Genomic DNA, 17,277 nt, shown 5'->3' with positions numbered 1-17,277 from the left:
CCTCTTCTTCTAGCACACCTCTAATCAGCATCACATCTTTTTTCTCAGATCGCTGCACCCACTCCTTAAGGAGATTTATGTGGAGCACCTTACTTGACCGTGGCCGCCCTGGGGTTGATACCTGGTATGTGGTGGGCCCAAATTTCTTCGTGATTTCAAATGGCCCTTGCCACTTTGCCAGAAGCGTATTGTCATCACTGGGGAGGAGCACTAGCACTTTCTGTCCCGGGTTGAAGGATCTCTGCTGGGCTGACTGATCATACCAGGATTTCTGCCGTTGCTGGGCCTCCGCCATGTGTGACTGGGCAAGCTCATTCATCTTCTCCAAACGTTCTCTCATCTGGACAACATAGGATACAATGTTAATGGAATCACCCCTCCCCTTGCTTCCCTCCCAAATCTCCCTCAATAATGAGAGAGGGCCTCGCATTTCATGCCCATACAAAAGTTCAAATGGAGAGAAGCCAGTGGAGGCTTGGGGTACTTCCCTATAGGCAAAAAGGAGGTATGGCAGCCACTGGTCCCAGTCAGTTCCACTGTCACTGACAAACTTCCGAAGCATCCGTTTCAGGGTCTGGTTGAAGCGCTCCGTTAGTCCATCAGTTTGAGGATGATATGGTGTAGTCCTGAGACTCCTTATCCCAAGCAGCTGGTACACCTGTTTCAGTAGAGTGGACATAAAATTAGTTCCCTGATCTGTCAAAATTTCTCGAGGGAAGCCCACTCTGGAGAAGAACTGCACCAGACAGAAAGCAACTGATTTCGCTTTTATAGACTTTAGTGGAAAGGCTTCCGGGTACTTTGTAGCATAGTCCGTTATCACCAGTATATACCGGTTTCCTGCTCCGCTCCTCTCAACAGGGCCAACAATGTCCATGCCTAGGCGCTCAAACGGGGTACCAATGATGGGTAATGGCTGGAGTGGAGCTCTAGAAAGCGTTTTAACAGATGTTATTTGGCACTGAGGGCAACTTTTACAGAATTGAGTGACATCCCTGCGCAGGCCAGGCCAGTGAAAATTGCGTTTAATGCGGGCTGTGGTTTTGTGTTTACCTAGGTGGCCAGCCCAGGGAACAGAGTGCCCCAAGGAGAGAATGGTGTCCCTAACAGCTTGGGGAACCACTAGCTGCAGCACTGACCCCTGCTGACGATAAAGCAGGCCATCTTGCAGGATATACTCATCTTTGTTGAAGTCCAGTTTAGCTCCTAGCTCCTTCTCCTTTATTTTCTGAAAGATAGGCACCAAAGATGGATCACTTTTTTGCATCTCAGAGATACTATCTGGCCTTTTAAATCCTAATGGAAACTCCGGCTCTGTGTTGGTTACCGGTTTCACCACCGTGCGCTGAAATTTCTCCTGCTTTCTCTGACTGCGAGTCTTCCGAGACTTCCCGGGTGTAGTCTCCAACTCCTCACTGTAGAAGGGCAGGGTACTAAGAGTCTCAGAGTGATCACTGGATCATTTTGCCTGTGCTCTTGTGACAGCAACATTACATTTTTTACTTTGCGCCTGCTCCAACAAATCGAACAACACTGGGAGGTCACTTCCCAGTACAGCAGGAAAAGGCAGGTTATCAGAAACACCAACATTCAGCAAGTAAGTTTGTCCATCTACCTTTATGTACACATCAGCTGTTGAATATGTCTTTTCATCACCATGTACACAACAGATAGGTATGGTAACTTGGGTGCTGATTACATTAGGTGGTATAAACTTCCGGTGTACCAGAGTCTGATTACTCCCAGAATCAAGTAAAGCCTTGAGACTTGTCCCATTGACTTCAATAGTTGTTATTTTAGAAGTCTGATCTTTTAGCTCAGGTCCCATTTGAGGACGTGGCACACAGCACATCTGTGTCATCTTAACAGAGTTTTTAGGACACATGGGTTTAGTGTGGCCTTCCAAGCCACAGAGGTAACATGTTGGCTTTTTCCCAAAATGTTTTAATGGTCTGCCAGCTGGCAGGTTCTCCCCAATGGGAGGCTTACCCACACTGGCCACTGGCCCCTGTTGGTACTGTTGGCCTGGCTTGCGGTTGTCCATTGATCTCCATGAATCATAGCTCCATGATTGTCCTTTCTTACGGGCAGCCACAAAATTTCTGCCTGTAGGTCTCAGGGTTAATGTCAAATTTAGAAAGAATGGCAGCTTTTACCTGCTCATAGTTAAGGGAGTCATCAGTGTCCATATGCACATATGCACCTCTAGCTTTGCCAGTTAGCAGTGGAACTAAATGAAAAACCCAGTCTGATTTTTGCCACCTGCATGCTAGAGCAATGCGTTCAAATGTAATCAAAAAATGTTCAATGTCATCATTGTCAGTTAATTTCTGCAGCCGGGGGTCAGGGTGTGCGTAAAACTGACCTGTAGGAGCCACTGTTGCTTCAGCCTGAGGTGGGTGCATACTGAGTGACTGGACCTCCAAACCTGATCGATCAGAGCCAAATGCTGGAGCAACTAGCACTGGAGTGTTCGAGCCTGAACTTCTAACTGTAAAAGCTGAAACTGATGTTGAAGTGCTTTATGACGCTGCTCCTGTTTTTCAGTCACCTCATTCTGCTTTGCCTCTCGGGCCTCCTGTTGCCCCATGTGGGCTCGAAGAATGGCCATGACATCTGCCAGAGTAGGTTCTTTACCTTCCCCCTCAGTGCTCTCCACCAGCCCAGAAGTCCCATTTTCCTCTTGTTCATTAATGTGCTCATCTTGGGCACCTGCTTGACTTGCTGGCCCTCCACGATTCCTTCCAGTTTTTCCTCTGATCATTTTTCCTCTTCCTCTGTGAGGGGGCAAAAAAAAAAATCCTGTTTCCTCCACTGGATGATCCCACCACTGCCACCAATTGTCAGGGACCAACCATATAAGGCAAGGAGGAAACCAGGGCTTTTAAAAAAATAAGGGTTTTTATTTACCCAAAACAAAGCACAAACTTAACAACTAGGCCTATGAAAGAGGTCAACTGAATAGAATCATAAACAAACTAAACAGCAACAGAAAACCAGGTGTTAACTGAACAAAAATGACCCCCCAAATGAAACACAGAAGAACATATATAGTGGCTTGGCCAAACCAATTAACAGAACAGGGGAAACCCAAAATGGAGGTTAACTAGAACTAATATACAGCATCAACTAACAGACTCAAACCCCCCCCCCCCCCCCCCCAACATGGCTGGAGACGGCGTGGCCCAACGATCAGGTGACCGCATAAGTCTTTCCTCCGCCCCTAGCCACGCCTTTTGCCTCTCCTTGATAGATCCCAGCTGCACCACTGTAACTCAAAGAGATTAACACAAAACAAAAAGTTAATACTGAAAATATATGGTATAAACTTTACAGTGTAAAATGTGTGCATGCCATTTAAACAGTGTAAAGTTAAAAGAAATAAAAAGAAACTATCAAATAAATGGTGGTGTGTGATGAATGAATTGTTTGGGGTGTGGTCTACAAAAAAACTTAATTAGTGAAACTAAAGTAGGTGAGTGTGATATTACCGTGTGGCCCTGGCCATCACAGACTGGTTACCTGTCTGTCTCTACATGTCAGCCCTGTGATAGACTGGTTACCTGTCTGCAGGGTTTAAAATTGGCACCCGCCACTCGCCAAATGCGGGTAAAAATATGTTTTGGCGAGTAAAATAAATAGGTCACACGCCATTGGCAGGCTGCTGAAATATGCCGACTTTGCTATGTAACTTTAAACATAAATTCCAAACAGTGACAGACACAATTCTACAGGCTGCAGATCTACTGATTGCGTTTCGAATTTCAAATTTGTCCCTCGCTGTCCACCGTCATTCAACATTTAAAAATGTATCAAAAGAGAAGAAGAAGAAAGGAGACGAAGAAGAAGACGACGACTACGAATCGAATACGAAGAGGTTTAAACAGAAGAAATTAAAGATGTGGCGACACATTGCGGGTGTAAAACCACCCGAAAAGAGACCTCAGGAGGAGAGCTGTGGAGGAACACAGCCTAAAAGAAAATTTAATGAAAAGTGGCGGTTCAATGAAATGGGGGTGAGAAGAGAGTGGCTAGTGTACAACAGCTGTGCGAATTGTGAACAGTTCAGTGGCCGGTAAAAATACATTTTGGCCGGTAAAATTTCAGACCCTACCTGCCATTGGCAGGTGGGTCAAAAATCTAATTTTATACCCTGCCTGTCTGTCTCTACATGTCATCCCTGTGATAGACCGGTTACCTGTCTGTCTCTACATGTCTCCCTGTGATAGACCGGTTACCTGTCTGTCTCTACATGTCAGCCCTGTGATAGACCGGTTACCTGTCTGTCTCTACATGTCAGCCCTGTGATAGACCGGTTACCTGTCTGTCTCTACATGTCGGCCCTGTGATAGACTGGTTACCTGTCTGTCTCTACATGTCATCCCTGTGACAGACTGGTTACCTGTCTGTCTCTACATGTCGGCCCTGTGATAGACTGGTTACCTGTCTGTCTCTACATGTCATCCCTGTGACAGACTGGTTACCTGTCTGTCTCTACATGTCAGCCCTGTGATAGACTGGTTACCTGTCTGTCTCTACATGTCTCACAAAATAAACCACACACACACACACACACACACACACACACACCTCACCTCAGATTAGATTATACAGTAAACGATCTGTGTGGATGGAGGGTGAGGGAGACACAGAGAAGGAATACCAAGGAAGAACTGGTCAAAAAAGATTTGTATTGATTTTAATATTCATGACCAGTGTGTGTGTCAGTGTGTGTGTGTGTGTGTGTGTGTGTGTGTCTGAGAGAGAGAGAGAGAGAGAGAGAGAGAGAGAGAGAGAGAGAGAGAGAGAGGCTGCTGTTCTACTTTTTCCTGTCAGCATCATAATCATCATCACCAGATTAACCTCCATCATCATCCCCAGCATCGTTTTCATTGGAAAAACATCCATTGAAGCATTAGCCACAAAGAGCCCACCACTAGCCTTTTATCTGGACCCACTTCATGGAAGCTAATGGGAAACTAAATGTCTTCCTCTCACTGACTGACGGGTAAAGTGGTGAAGAGTCCAGTCATCACTGCTGAGTCCAGCTCTCTCCATGGATAAATAAAGAATTACAATGAAACATAACCACTACTGTTGTTCTTATTACCTACCAATGCAGTTAGCTACTAAGATGACTTTTACACTCCAGATCCAGTAAGGTTGCTGCTCTGCTGCTTGTTTTCATCAGATCCACCCGTCACTCCTGCACAGTCCAAATATGGTCACTTCCTTCACTGGTGGAAAAACAAATCTAAGATGGCAACGGCCAAAATGCTGAATTCGAGGCTTCAAAACTGTAGTCCACAAACCAACGGGTGACATCACCATTATGTAAACCTCTTATAGACAGTCGAGGAAAAGCTTTTAGAATGGCTCAAAATCTATAACTAAAATGTTATTATGAATATTATTTTAGTAGACAATTTCGAACACACTGCCAATGATGATAAGGGAGATAGAGATAGTTTACAAACCTCTGTGATATCAACATTAATCTTGAATGTACGTTGCTGACCTGTAATACACGTAAACCTACCGGCAGGTGGCAGCAAGGAGCTCCAGTAGTCTGGAGTGTGCCAAAGCGACAGAAGAAGAAGAACGCGTCATCATTGTTTTTGTCCCAGACTGAAATAAGAGAGAACATCATTAACCGGACCTTTGATTGTTTCAATAACTGCGCTTCCCTGCGCGTTCCACCGTGCACGCTCTTCCAACCAGGTACTGTGCGACTTTTTTAGAAAAGAAAGGAGTGAAAGTGGAAGCGATCGAAAGGTTCACAAGCCAGTATGTCCCATTGCCAGTGAAGAAGCTTTTCGTTGTTTGTGCCGAATTAAAAATGATGTCGCCAAGAGTGGTTAACGTGAATAGATGATCATCATGGATCACGTATATTTGTCGACAAGCATGTCAATATAAATCATCCGATTTTTAAGCTGAATTTGGTGTGACTTTATGAGATGCAACTACGGGTCCTCACTGTAACTGTTTGTGGTTACAATCAACGTGCAACCTTATACATCATCACATGTGAATCAAAACGCTCGGTTATTGGTATTGTAACAACCGTTTACGCTGAATTTCCTGCTTCAAACCATCCCGATCGGTGTGTTCAGAGAGCTTTTATTTTGAAAGTTCAAATCGGAAGAAGCATAGCCTTAGCCCAGACATGTTCAGACATACGAGGCCAGTGTCGATGTTCTGAAGCAAATATCTCACATATAATACTGCATGGACAAAATATTATCACAAAATGATTTATTGATAATTAACATTAACATTTGGTGTAAACATTGACATTTCTTACCACATTTATACAAATTGGCATTTTATACTGAATACCTTTTTGTTTTTACTGCTATAAGGTACTTTCACACAAAACACTAAGCGATTTTTTTCGCAAGGTGCTACAGCATACAGTCAATGTAAAGAAGTGAATACACCAGAGATGTACTTTATATATTAACACATTTTCTTGTACTTATTACTTTTAAATGACAGTAACAAGTAATAAATAATGCATTACGCTTTTGAAGTAACTTGCCCAACACTGTGTGTATATACATATATATACATAGTATGAGCAAGAGTCACAAATATTTTTATATTTTTATAGCAAGGTTTGTCACAATAAATAGAAAATACGTTGAGAGACTGATGACATAGGTCTCACATTGAGCAATGATTTAGAAAATAATACACAAATTTAATTAATTTTCGAAAAACTGTAATGGATCACAGTTTAGTTATGATAAAGCACTTTGATAAAGTGAGTGACTTAAGAAAGGTATAATCCATTTTCATTTTATATACAATTACTTTCATGTCACACCATAAGACGATTTTAGGCACTAATACAACAAATTGTCACATAAATTCTGATTCCAATTGAAAATCTAAAAACAACATATGTTTCTATAAAGATGAGAGTTAGTAGAATAAAAGTCAATCATTTTTATGCCTGTTATTTGAAGTTTTTGAAAAAACACTTTTTCTGGTGTATATGTCACTGACCCATATATATATATCAAAACATGACTTTAAAAGTCAAACCTACGACAAACTGAGACTTTATTGATGTGCAAAATTGTCTTTTAAGTTTCCCAACACCATGTGTAATTCACCGTAGAATTCTGCTTTGTCTCTCCATCGCATCGTTACATGATCACACCTGACATTGGACAACTTAACGTACAAATTACCCAGCAATCATCACTGCATATCTGAACTATCCTACACTTTGGTAAAAAATACCAAAAATAATGATTCATTTAATTGACTTGTATATACTTGATGTAGAATAAGCAGCATATCGTTTTCTGGTAGATTACTAATGACTTTATTAGAAAACATGACTTGGATGGGTTTGCATATCGGTTATATATGTGGGTTCTGCTTTCACACAACACAGGTGCTACAGTGGCAATCTGAATCTCTCTGTCTCCACTCAACACATAATGTGCATGCTCCATTTTCACTCACTGGACTGTGTGCAGACTATTTACCTTGATGTGTTCTAGATCAGTCACCATGACGACCAAGCGCAGACTGATAACCGACTCATTCAAGGTGGTGAAGAAGTCGAGGAATGGCTCGAAGCGAGAGAAGAGGTCTACTCCGCCACCGCCGCCTCAAAAAGGTGAAGGATCCGCTAGCCTAGTGTAGCTAATCTTCCTTGAGTTAAAGATACACTCGTTGTTGTCGATGGAGGTGGCGCCACATTTATAACTATATATATACACTATACTGTATATATATATATATATAAAAAAATAAATAAATATATATATATATATATATATATATATATATATATATATATATATATATATATTACTACTTGAGTTCTCTCTGAATGTTTTCATTGGATTAGAGGCTGAAAGTGTAACGGTCCGTGAGGAGGAGCTGCAGAGACTCACACAGTTTGATCTGGACTGGAGGTTCGGACCCTGCACAGGTAACACACATGAATGCACTTCAGATCATCTGGCTGGGAGTAACAGAAAGTGGTGTCAACAATAAAGATAGCTAGCTTCATCAGGGAATAGGCTATAGATGGTGGTGATGATGATGATGAAAGGTGTTATGGTTTCTACTCGCATGGATGGTTCATCCCATGCTCTCTCTCTCTCTCTCTCTCTCTCTCTCTCTCTCTCTCTATATATATATATATATATATATATATATATATTATGTGAAAATACCACAGGTATCAGCAGGTTGCAGAGATGGGAGAGAGCACAGCTTCATGGTCTGAACCCACCTGAGGAGATCAGAGAGCTGCTGCTGCAAACACACGCTGAGCCTGAGTACAACCAGAGGTAACACACGCGCACACACACGCGCACACACACACACACACACACACACACACACACACACACACACACACACACACACACACACACACACACACACACATGTATCTTCACTGGTACACAATGCTCACTATCTCCTCCAGCACCATTAGCGACATGGCCACCTTAGTATTCCCGATGTTTACGATGCTCTTATCCTGTTCATAGCAGTTCCATTCACTTTTTTTCACAGAATTGAGAAGATTAATGAATTAATGAAATGCTGAGTTGTAGAGTTGTAGTTGTAAAAAATGGTGAGATATAGTTAATGTGTTCTTCTTCTTATCTATTGTAAGAAGAAGAACGCCCACTGGGCTTATGGGCGCACTCCCACTAAGCCCAGTTGCTCTGTACATGTTTGCCCCCCCCCTCCCAGTCCCCCACCAGCCTGCACTCACCCTGCTCCAGACCCAGCAGGCTAGAGCACGGTTACCTCATGTACATACGGCATCACGGTGCTGATGAGTGTGTTCTTTGTCTTTCAGCCTTTGGAGTGAATATCCTCTGTGACGAAGACCAACCAGAGTCAAGCTAAGTTTTATATCATCGCAGATCTCTCCCAGGGATTTTCCATGTATACTGAAGCCCAGAAGAAAAGCAGATTTAATCGGTGAAAGATATTGAAAAGGAGAAACCCAAAGAAGAGCAACAGAGGAAGAATGACCGAGCTTGTGTGTTTTTTCTTGCAGTTGTACTACGTTGTGAGTTTTTATTTAATAAAAGTGGAGTCAGGTGTTACCTCACTGTTGTAGAACTGAAATGGTGAGCGAGATAAACCTCACAATGACATACATTTGCCTCATTCTCTCTTTTTATAGCTGACCTAACTTAGTGCACTCCCTCTCAATGAAGATACATGGGAAAGACTTCAGCATGCATGATTAGTCTGTGCTATGTTAGAGATAAAAAAGACATCCATCCATCCATCCATCCATCGTCTACCGCTTATCCTGTATTCAGGGTCGCGGGGGGACTGGAGCCGATCCCAGCTGATATTGGGTGAAGGCAGGGTACACCCTGGACAGGTAACCAGTCTATCAGAGGGCCGACATGTAGAGACAGACAGGTAACCAGTCTATCACAGGGCCGACATGTAGAGACAGACAGGTAACCAGTCTATCACAGGGCCAACATGTAGAGACAGACAGGTAACCAGTCTATCACAGGGCCGACATGTAGAGACAGACAGGTAACCAGTCTATCACAGGGCAGACATGTAGAGACAGACAGGTAACCAGTCTATCACAGGGCAGACATGTAGAGACAGACAGGTAACCAGTCTATCACAGGGCTGACATGTAGAGACAGACAGGTAACCAGTCTATCACAGGGATGACATGTAGAGACAGACAGGTAACCAGTCTATCACAGGGCCGACATGTAGAGACAGACAGGTAACCAGTCTATCACAGGGCCGACATGTAGAGACAGACAGGTAACCAGTCTATCACAGGGCCGACATGTAGAGACAGACAGGTAACCAGTCTATCACAGGGCAGACATGTAGAGACAGACAGGTAACCAGTCTATCACAGGGCAGACATGTAGAGACAGACAGGTAACCAGTCTATCACAGGGCTGACATGTAGAGACAGACAGGTAACCAGTCTATCACAGGGATGACATGTAGAGACAGACAGGTAACCAGTCTATCACAGGGCCGACATGTAGAGACAGACAGGTAACCAGTCTATCACAGGGCCGACATGTAGAGACAGACAGGTAACCAGTCTATCACAGGGCTGACATGTAGAGACAGACAGGTAACCAGTCTATCACAGGGCCGACATGTAGAGACAGACAGGTAACCAGTCTACCACAGGGCCGACAGAGACAGACAGGTAACCAGTCTACCACAGGGCTGACATTTAGAGACAGACAGGTAACCAGTCTATCACAGGGCTGACATGTAGAGACAGACAGGTAACCAGTCTACCACAGGGCTGACATTTAGAGACAGACAGGTAACCAGTCTATCACAGGGCTGACATGTAGAGACAGACAGGTAACCAGTCTATCACAGGGCTGACATGTAGAGACAGACAGGTAACCAGTCTATCACAGGGCTGACATGTAGAGACAGACAGGTAACCAGTCTACCACAGGGCCGACAGAGACAGACAGGTAACCAGTCTACCACAGGGCTGACATTTAGAGACAAACAACCATTCACACTCACATTCACACCTATGGGCATAAAATACATGACATGAAAATAGTTATTGGAAACCAAATAACGACAACACACTTATACAGTATGTCCCTGTCTAACATGTAGGTCTCCCTAATATTAAGACCAGTATTTTTTTAATTTATAACAAGTTTCCTGAAATATCATGTTTATATATCAAATGAAGCATCATGTAATGGTACGTTTTGGTGAATTTAGTGAATCTACAGAGGCAAGTGAAATAAACAAAATAGCTCAAAATATCAAAATTGACCAGTGAATGAAAAATGTGGGAACAAATTAGACACTGTGTTTGACAGTGACGAGTCACTGGTTCGAACTTTGCCAAAAAAAAAAGTGTTTCGCAAATACGAGCACACTTTTTTTATATAAATATATTTTTAATTACATTTTTATACATGTATTAACCACCGGAGGGAAAAGAAAGAGGGCATTCAGCGCTGTTCGATTGGTCAGCGGTGTCGTCAGACACTCAAAGCTGATTGGGTCGCATGCCGATCAGTTGAGCGACAGCAGACGCACCGCCCGCTGATTGATCGAGAGCCTCGAGAGGCGGGCTCTTCCGTAATAATGCTTGTAGTGGGCGGGGATTGAGAAGATTCTACACAGTGATATGATAATGTATTGCGTCACTCAGATTTACGGGCCTCTCATTGGTTCATACTCAACTCCGTTGGGTTTCTGCATTGGGAAAATACGGTGAATCACGTTCATTGCGGCAGCGTCAAGGCTGACAGAATTAGCAGAAGTCAGACGATTTTTATAGAAAATAAAAGTTCAAAATCTGTTGATGTTTGAAGAAATATAGCTGTCAGTTTCCCCTTTGTCGAGAATCCTCCAAAACAAGCGCTGTAATGAAATTGACATTGTGGTTATATCACGCGTGCAGTGTTTCTTAAACAGGAATGCTTACTTTTAAGGTTTGAACCGGAAGTGTCCGTCTGTGATTAGCTAGCTTGATGTTATTTGGCGGTTGTAGGCTGTAGCCTGAGTATTAGTGACCCATAGAGTCTCCCGCAGTCAGGGCAAGGAGTAATAATACCACACTGTCTGTATACCAAAAATATTTAGAGAGTACTTTGCCTTAAACAAGCCTTAATGTTTTCAACCGGCAACATTTTCACCACCCTGGAATGAGATTACGGACTGTTACTATGGAAATATCAGCGGCGGTCACAGTGTAACTAAGCTAGACAGCCTGTTGTAAAAGAACACATTTGAAAGTATTTGTTGCTGCTTCTTGTCGTCGCTGTGGGAAGTTCATCCTAACCGCATGCTGCCGTGATAGCTGGTGTCTTCTAAAGGTGTAGGGACAGTGGACAGACGTCACACTCGGGTAAGCAACCTGTTCATCTCGGGGGATTAACGGTAGAACACAGCGCTAGCAGCCGGCTAGCTAGCTAGCTGGTCACCTCCATGTAAATTAGCCTGCTAGCTGCTTGCTAGCTTGTGGCTGGAAGGCTTTTCGCCTCTTCTGATTTTCACCTGTCATCTGACATGGGGCTCCTGGTACCCGCGTATTACCAGGTCATTATGTCGCCATGTCGACATGCTGAAACCTCACCAGTACCGAGCAACATGTCTCCGCAGTATTTGCCGTTATGTCACCCATAGTACTCAGAATTAAGGCGAGACTTTTGGAGAAAGCGCGTACCGTTAACTCTTCATATTGTATGTATAACATTAAGCAAATGACCGGAAGTGTCGTCATTTTTACGGGTTTGTCGGACAATCATGTTTGGCACCTGTGCAGAATGCAGGGGCGGTCACTCATGGCTGATATATGTTATATATTACTGGAATTATAAGGGGCGTGGCCAGAAAAATAAATACATTTACTACATTTAATGACGTGCAAATCAAACAATATGAACGCCTCCACATTTGTCAACCAATACAAAAGCATTGCCAAGAGGGACAGCAGTCAAAGGGCCTCCAGTGTGAAGTCGTAAAATGAATGACATCAAGAAAAAAAGATTTCAATAATAAAATAGCTTTAACACAATTTCATAGCTCTATTGCTGCCATTCAGATAAGTGTGACGTTCTCTCATAACATCATATAAACTTTGGCTACTTTTAGTATTTAAGGATTTCAAGTACATTTTAAATTCATTTAGGAAACACATTTAGGGGATGACTTCAGGTTCTACTCTTGTGAATAAAAAATTCAGCATAGAATTGCATCAGAGTGTTAATGTTATCTTCAGAAATAGAAGCTGGGAATTATGAGATTTTCCTTTTTATCCATTTGTGAATATCAAACCAAAATGTCTGTACAATATGGCATGAGAAAAATACATGGTCTGCAGTTTCAACATGACTCACATAGCAAGCATATAAACAAATTCTCAGCAGTTCCTAAATTTTAAGTGTATTTCTTCTGTTTTGGGTGTTATAGGGAATGTAAGATACAAGTTTTTTCTTAAATTTGTTTCTTAAGAAAGATCCTAAAAAATCATGATGAATCTCCATCTTCGTAAATTGAAAGTGTGTACCAGTTGTTTGTAATTAGCAAACACCCCGGCAATGCTCATAAAAGGGCATGAGACTGCAGGGGCGTGTTGCTGGTATTTATAATGAATTCCTCAAAGAAGTGTATATGAGCCATGCGTCTCCAGCAGCTCCTTGTTAGAGGCGCAAACCCACAGAGCTGTGTAATAACATACAGGAATGTATGTGTGTGTGTTGGTTTTATTTTAAAAGGCCACCATGCCTTATAATATAATGAAAATAATAATTGAACAAGATTATAAATGATACAAATATTATTGTAATTTAAATCCTACAGTATTATACAATTGTAGAATTTAAGAAAACGCAATAACCAATTATTTGACACACGTGTAAAATACTCAAATGTGCGCAAGTGTGCTTTTGAATGTGCCCATAAGAATCCCACATAAGAAAAAATTGGTGAATGCCAGAATCTTCGTGAAAACTGCATAAGTGTGGTTAAAGAACACATTTCTTCTAAGAGAGCTTGGTGAATTAAGCCCATTGTTTTTGATATTCCAAGCTACTCGCTTTCACATGGCCACACTGGTATATAATAACAGACAATTCATGATTTCTAATGATTTCTTAGTCTTACAATATTCTTATAAGGTATAAACTACCTCGAATCATGTTATTTCGGAGCAGCTCACACCCTGTGGACACGGCTTCAGGTCTCATGGGCCTGTTTGTGTGGTTGCTCAGCTATATAGGACATGTGATTCCCCAGACAACTGATGCTGTAACAGTGTGTAACGTTTACACATCCAAGAAGCCCTGAAATGCTGCCTTTATATTGAGAACCAGATTAGTTCCAGTTCTCCATCTGTGATATGATGAAACGGACCAATAAGAACATCAGAGGAAAACACAAACTAATTTATATTATATTATATTATATTATATTAATATTCATAAAAGCTTTCCTATAGAAGAACGTTTTAAGATGGGATTTAAAAGAGGCTACTCATGTAATAATTGTATAAATAATAAAAGTTGTACAATTATTACAGCCATATCACCTTCCGTTTAAAAACGTTTTGATTGTAAAGAAGGACTGTTTTATGTGTAAGGAGTGAGAAAGCTGAGCCTGTCTTCTGTTCTCTCCTCCCTCCACAGCGATGGATAATGCTCATACTAAGACGGTGGAGGAGGTGTTGGGCTTTTTCTCTGTAAATGAGTCTACAGGTCTGAGCTGTGAGCAGCTGAAGAAGACCAGGGAGCGATGGGGACCCAACGGTACAAGTGCAAGTCATTTTTCAATGAACACATAATCACTGTCTCTTTTTTTTGTAGATGACACTGTGACTTCGATTTAGTTGATTCATTTGCATTTTTACCTTCCTACGATTTGTGAAATGGCTGAACCGCAAAATCGCAATTTAAAAACAGTTCTAGACTCTGTAGATTTGTTTTGCTTTAAGGGACTCCGCAGTAGCCGACTCTCTCACTTTCCACATACGATCACATCCACCGCTCCCCGACAGATGGACCAAAAATGTCTACGAACTCAATGTCCTTTTACCAACTAACGAGAAGACTTCCAAAAGTTTGCGATCTCTGTTTACTGCTCCTTGGCGCTAGCCTATCTCTCCTCTCTCTTCCCTCTCGCATCTTCCTGCCCCTCCTCCTTAAGCCCCGCCCCTCCTGGGCTCTTCCTTACCCGCGGCCAATCACAACAGGCAACACTGACAGAAACATGCAGTGAATCAAATTACACAAACCAGAATAAAGTTTCACAGTTTACCTTACTGTTACAAACATTTACAATCGTTTACTCATTTCTGATTAATTTGCCCTGTGATAGACTGGCGTCCTGTCCAGGTGAACCCTGCCTTCGCCCAATGACAGCTGGGATCGCCCCCCCCCCCCCCCGCGACCCTGAATACAGGATGAGCGGTAGACGATGGATGGATGGATGATTAATTTGTCTTAATCTCTGAGTTAACCTATTTTACTCTTCATTAAACCAAATTACTTTTAGTTTAGCTATCTTATGGATTTATTACTGCACTTATTTAGGAACTAATTTATTTAAATCCCTGCTTTCTACACCCGGGCTACATATTATTTATTGTATTTCATTTTACAAGTTTTTTTAGGGATGGCCGACAAGAGACATTTTTTTTCAATTTGATTAAAAAACGTTTTTTTTTTTCTTGAACAACTGATTTGTTCACATAGGCCTAGACTACTTGGTAATCACATTTATTTTGATTGTGTTAATAAAGAAAATATGTATTTACATTTTTAGTTTGTTTAGAGAAACATGGATTGAGCACATTTCTAATACATTGGTCTGTACATTGAGCATCCTGGTTTCAACAATAGATGTTGCTAGAATTTTGTGAAACCAATATTTACTGTCTGTGCCTGTTCTGCATAGATTGACCTCCTACACTTACATTTGCATCGTAATCTTTAAAGTGGCCCCTGGGCCATGAACACAAACCAGTATTTGGCAATTTACTCATGTTTTTACTTAACTTGTTTGTAGATTTACACATAACATCATAACATTTCAAGTGGGCACAGTGTGATATGCGCACTAGATTTTTAAAAGTATGAAATTGATTGAAATGAAATACAAGAGCAGCAGATACAGAAATACTTTGATAGAAAATGAATTTTCTTTGGCATAATGAGGTTTAAAACACAGATTTGTTTGCAGTGTAAGTGGTTGAAAACTACACATTCACTATTGTTTGACCTGTGACTCCTTAGATTTTTCTGCATATGACCCTCAATCATAAAATCTGGCCAACGCTGCGTTATGTATTCTGTTTTTCGGTAAAAGCTTTACTGTGTATCTGCATCATGTTCAGGCGAAATATCAATCTAGTCCTGCTGCTGCAGCAAAAAATCTGCTTGGTGCTACTCCGCATTGTAATTTATTAAACAAAGTACCAGTGATGATGATGATGATGATGTAATATTTTTCTTTTCTCCATCCTCCCTCCTTTCTGTCCCCCTTAAACTCTTTCTTTGCTCACAGAATTGCCAGCTGAAGAAGGTGAGCTATCGATCTATCTCCGTCCTCTTCTGTTCCTCTTCTGTCTGTTTTTCTTCCATCCATCTTTGTTTCTCTTGTTCTTTCCTCTGCTGCTCCTTGCTGCTGCTCCTCGCTGTCCTCATGCAGGGAAGTCACTTTGGGAGCTGGTCCTGGAACAGTTTGAGGATCTGTTGGTTCGAATTTTACTGCTGGCTGCATGCATCTCCTTTGTAAGGAAACACAACAGTTCATGATCACAAACCAACAAACACACACACTCACATATACACAGATAATAATACATTTTATTTATTTGTATAGCGCTATTTAAAAAAATATACAACTTTTTAAAATATACAAGTGATATAAGTTAAAGTGATGCATTCGTGTTAATCCCACCGTTCTCTCCATCTCGTAGACCCTGGCTTGGTTCGAGGAAGGAGAGGGGACAATCACAGCCTTTGTTGAACCCTTCGTCATCCTCCTCATCCTCATCGCCAATGCTATTGTAGGAGTTTGGCAGGTAAGCAGTAGACTCTGTTAATTAAAATAAATGTTATTATAAATTGTTAATAAATTGCAGTCAGTCTTCTGCTAATTTCCCAAATGTTTGTGTTATGTTTAATGTAATGTAATATAAAATAGACTCAAGTTGGATTTGAGGTGAATAAGTAAAATTCTCATAATTTGCGTCATTCCATCAAGTTCAAATATATATAATATATAACTTTTGTGCGATAAATTCTCATGACGCTGTGTCGAGAGCCTACCAGCGTTGAAATTGGATGGACGAAACCTTAAGCTGTGTACACACCGGAAGAACTGCCCGACTCGCGTCGGTAAATTCGGCCTTGGCTACTTAATATGGCCGACTCGAACAACGACATGGGCGGTTCACACCTACGGAATTACAGCCGACGCCATACGTTCCGCGCTTGCGCGAGATGTAATGTCTCCAAAACAACAGGCGGCGCTAATCTGTATTGTGGGCCAAAAAACACGAAAACCGGAAGTATGCGGTCCTCTCTAGACCACCTTCTTCGATTCCACTGGTTATCTGGTATGTTTACCATCGTCACTTCCGGGCTTCACTGATTCGCTAGTCAAGCTGCTAGCCTCCACCAATCAGAATGGTAAAAGAATGACCGACTCGAATGGTGGATTACACATTTGAATCGGCTGAAATGAACGCCGACGTGGGCCGATTCGAGCGACCACACCAAGTAGACTCATGTCACGGAC

The 17,277-nt window shown here is 41.9% G+C and overlaps 2 protein-coding genes across 2 annotated transcripts in view; both read left to right on the top strand.

Annotated features, from left to right (window-relative positions):
- The first annotated feature begins 5,586 nt into the window (after positions 1-5,586).
- On the top strand, positions 5,587-9,135 carry pold4 (DNA polymerase delta 4, accessory subunit). The gene is made up of 5 exons (XM_084005282.1): positions 5,587-5,721; positions 7,521-7,639; positions 7,874-7,957; positions 8,210-8,321; positions 8,843-9,135. Exons 2-5 carry the CDS (start codon positions 7,531-7,533, stop codon positions 8,865-8,867), a joined length of 330 nt encoding a protein of 109 aa, XP_083861408.1. The 5' UTR covers positions 5,587-5,721; positions 7,521-7,530; the 3' UTR covers positions 8,868-9,135.
- A 2,508-nt stretch (positions 9,136-11,643) lies between these two features.
- The window catches only part of LOC311010503 (sarcoplasmic/endoplasmic reticulum calcium ATPase 2), a 44,904-nt gene continuing 39,270 nt past the window's right edge, over positions 11,644-17,277 (top strand). Inside the window, exons 1-5 of the mRNA XM_084005019.1 lie at positions 11,644-11,884; positions 14,163-14,282; positions 16,039-16,056; positions 16,183-16,265; positions 16,454-16,558. Coding sequence (XP_083861145.1) covers positions 14,165-14,282; positions 16,039-16,056; positions 16,183-16,265; positions 16,454-16,558 — 324 coding nt within the window. The 5' untranslated portion in view covers positions 11,644-11,884; positions 14,163-14,164. The remainder of the gene's footprint in view (positions 11,885-14,162; positions 14,283-16,038; positions 16,057-16,182; positions 16,266-16,453; positions 16,559-17,277) is intronic.

This window comes from Eutrigla gurnardus, assembly GCF_963514095.1.
Source record: "Eutrigla gurnardus genome assembly, chromosome: 3".
NCBI classification, from domain to species: Eukaryota; Metazoa; Chordata; class Actinopteri; order Perciformes; family Triglidae; genus Eutrigla; species Eutrigla gurnardus.
The sequence above is the reverse complement of the archived record's forward strand: the minus strand, read 5'-3'. Positions and strand labels throughout refer to the sequence as shown.

Excerpts from the sequence above, each read along its gene's own strand:
- pold4 (XM_084005282.1), top strand. The coding sequence starts at position 7,531 with ATGACGACCAAGCGCAGACTGATAACCGACTCATTCAAGGTGGTGAAG. Across the intron at positions 7,640-7,873 it reads GCCACCGCCGCCTCAAAAAG|AGGCTGAAAGTGTAACGGTC; the intron begins GTGAAGGATCCG and ends TCATTGGATTAG. Across the intron at positions 7,958-8,209 it reads GAGGTTCGGACCCTGCACAG|GTATCAGCAGGTTGCAGAGA; the intron begins GTAACACACATG and ends AAAATACCACAG.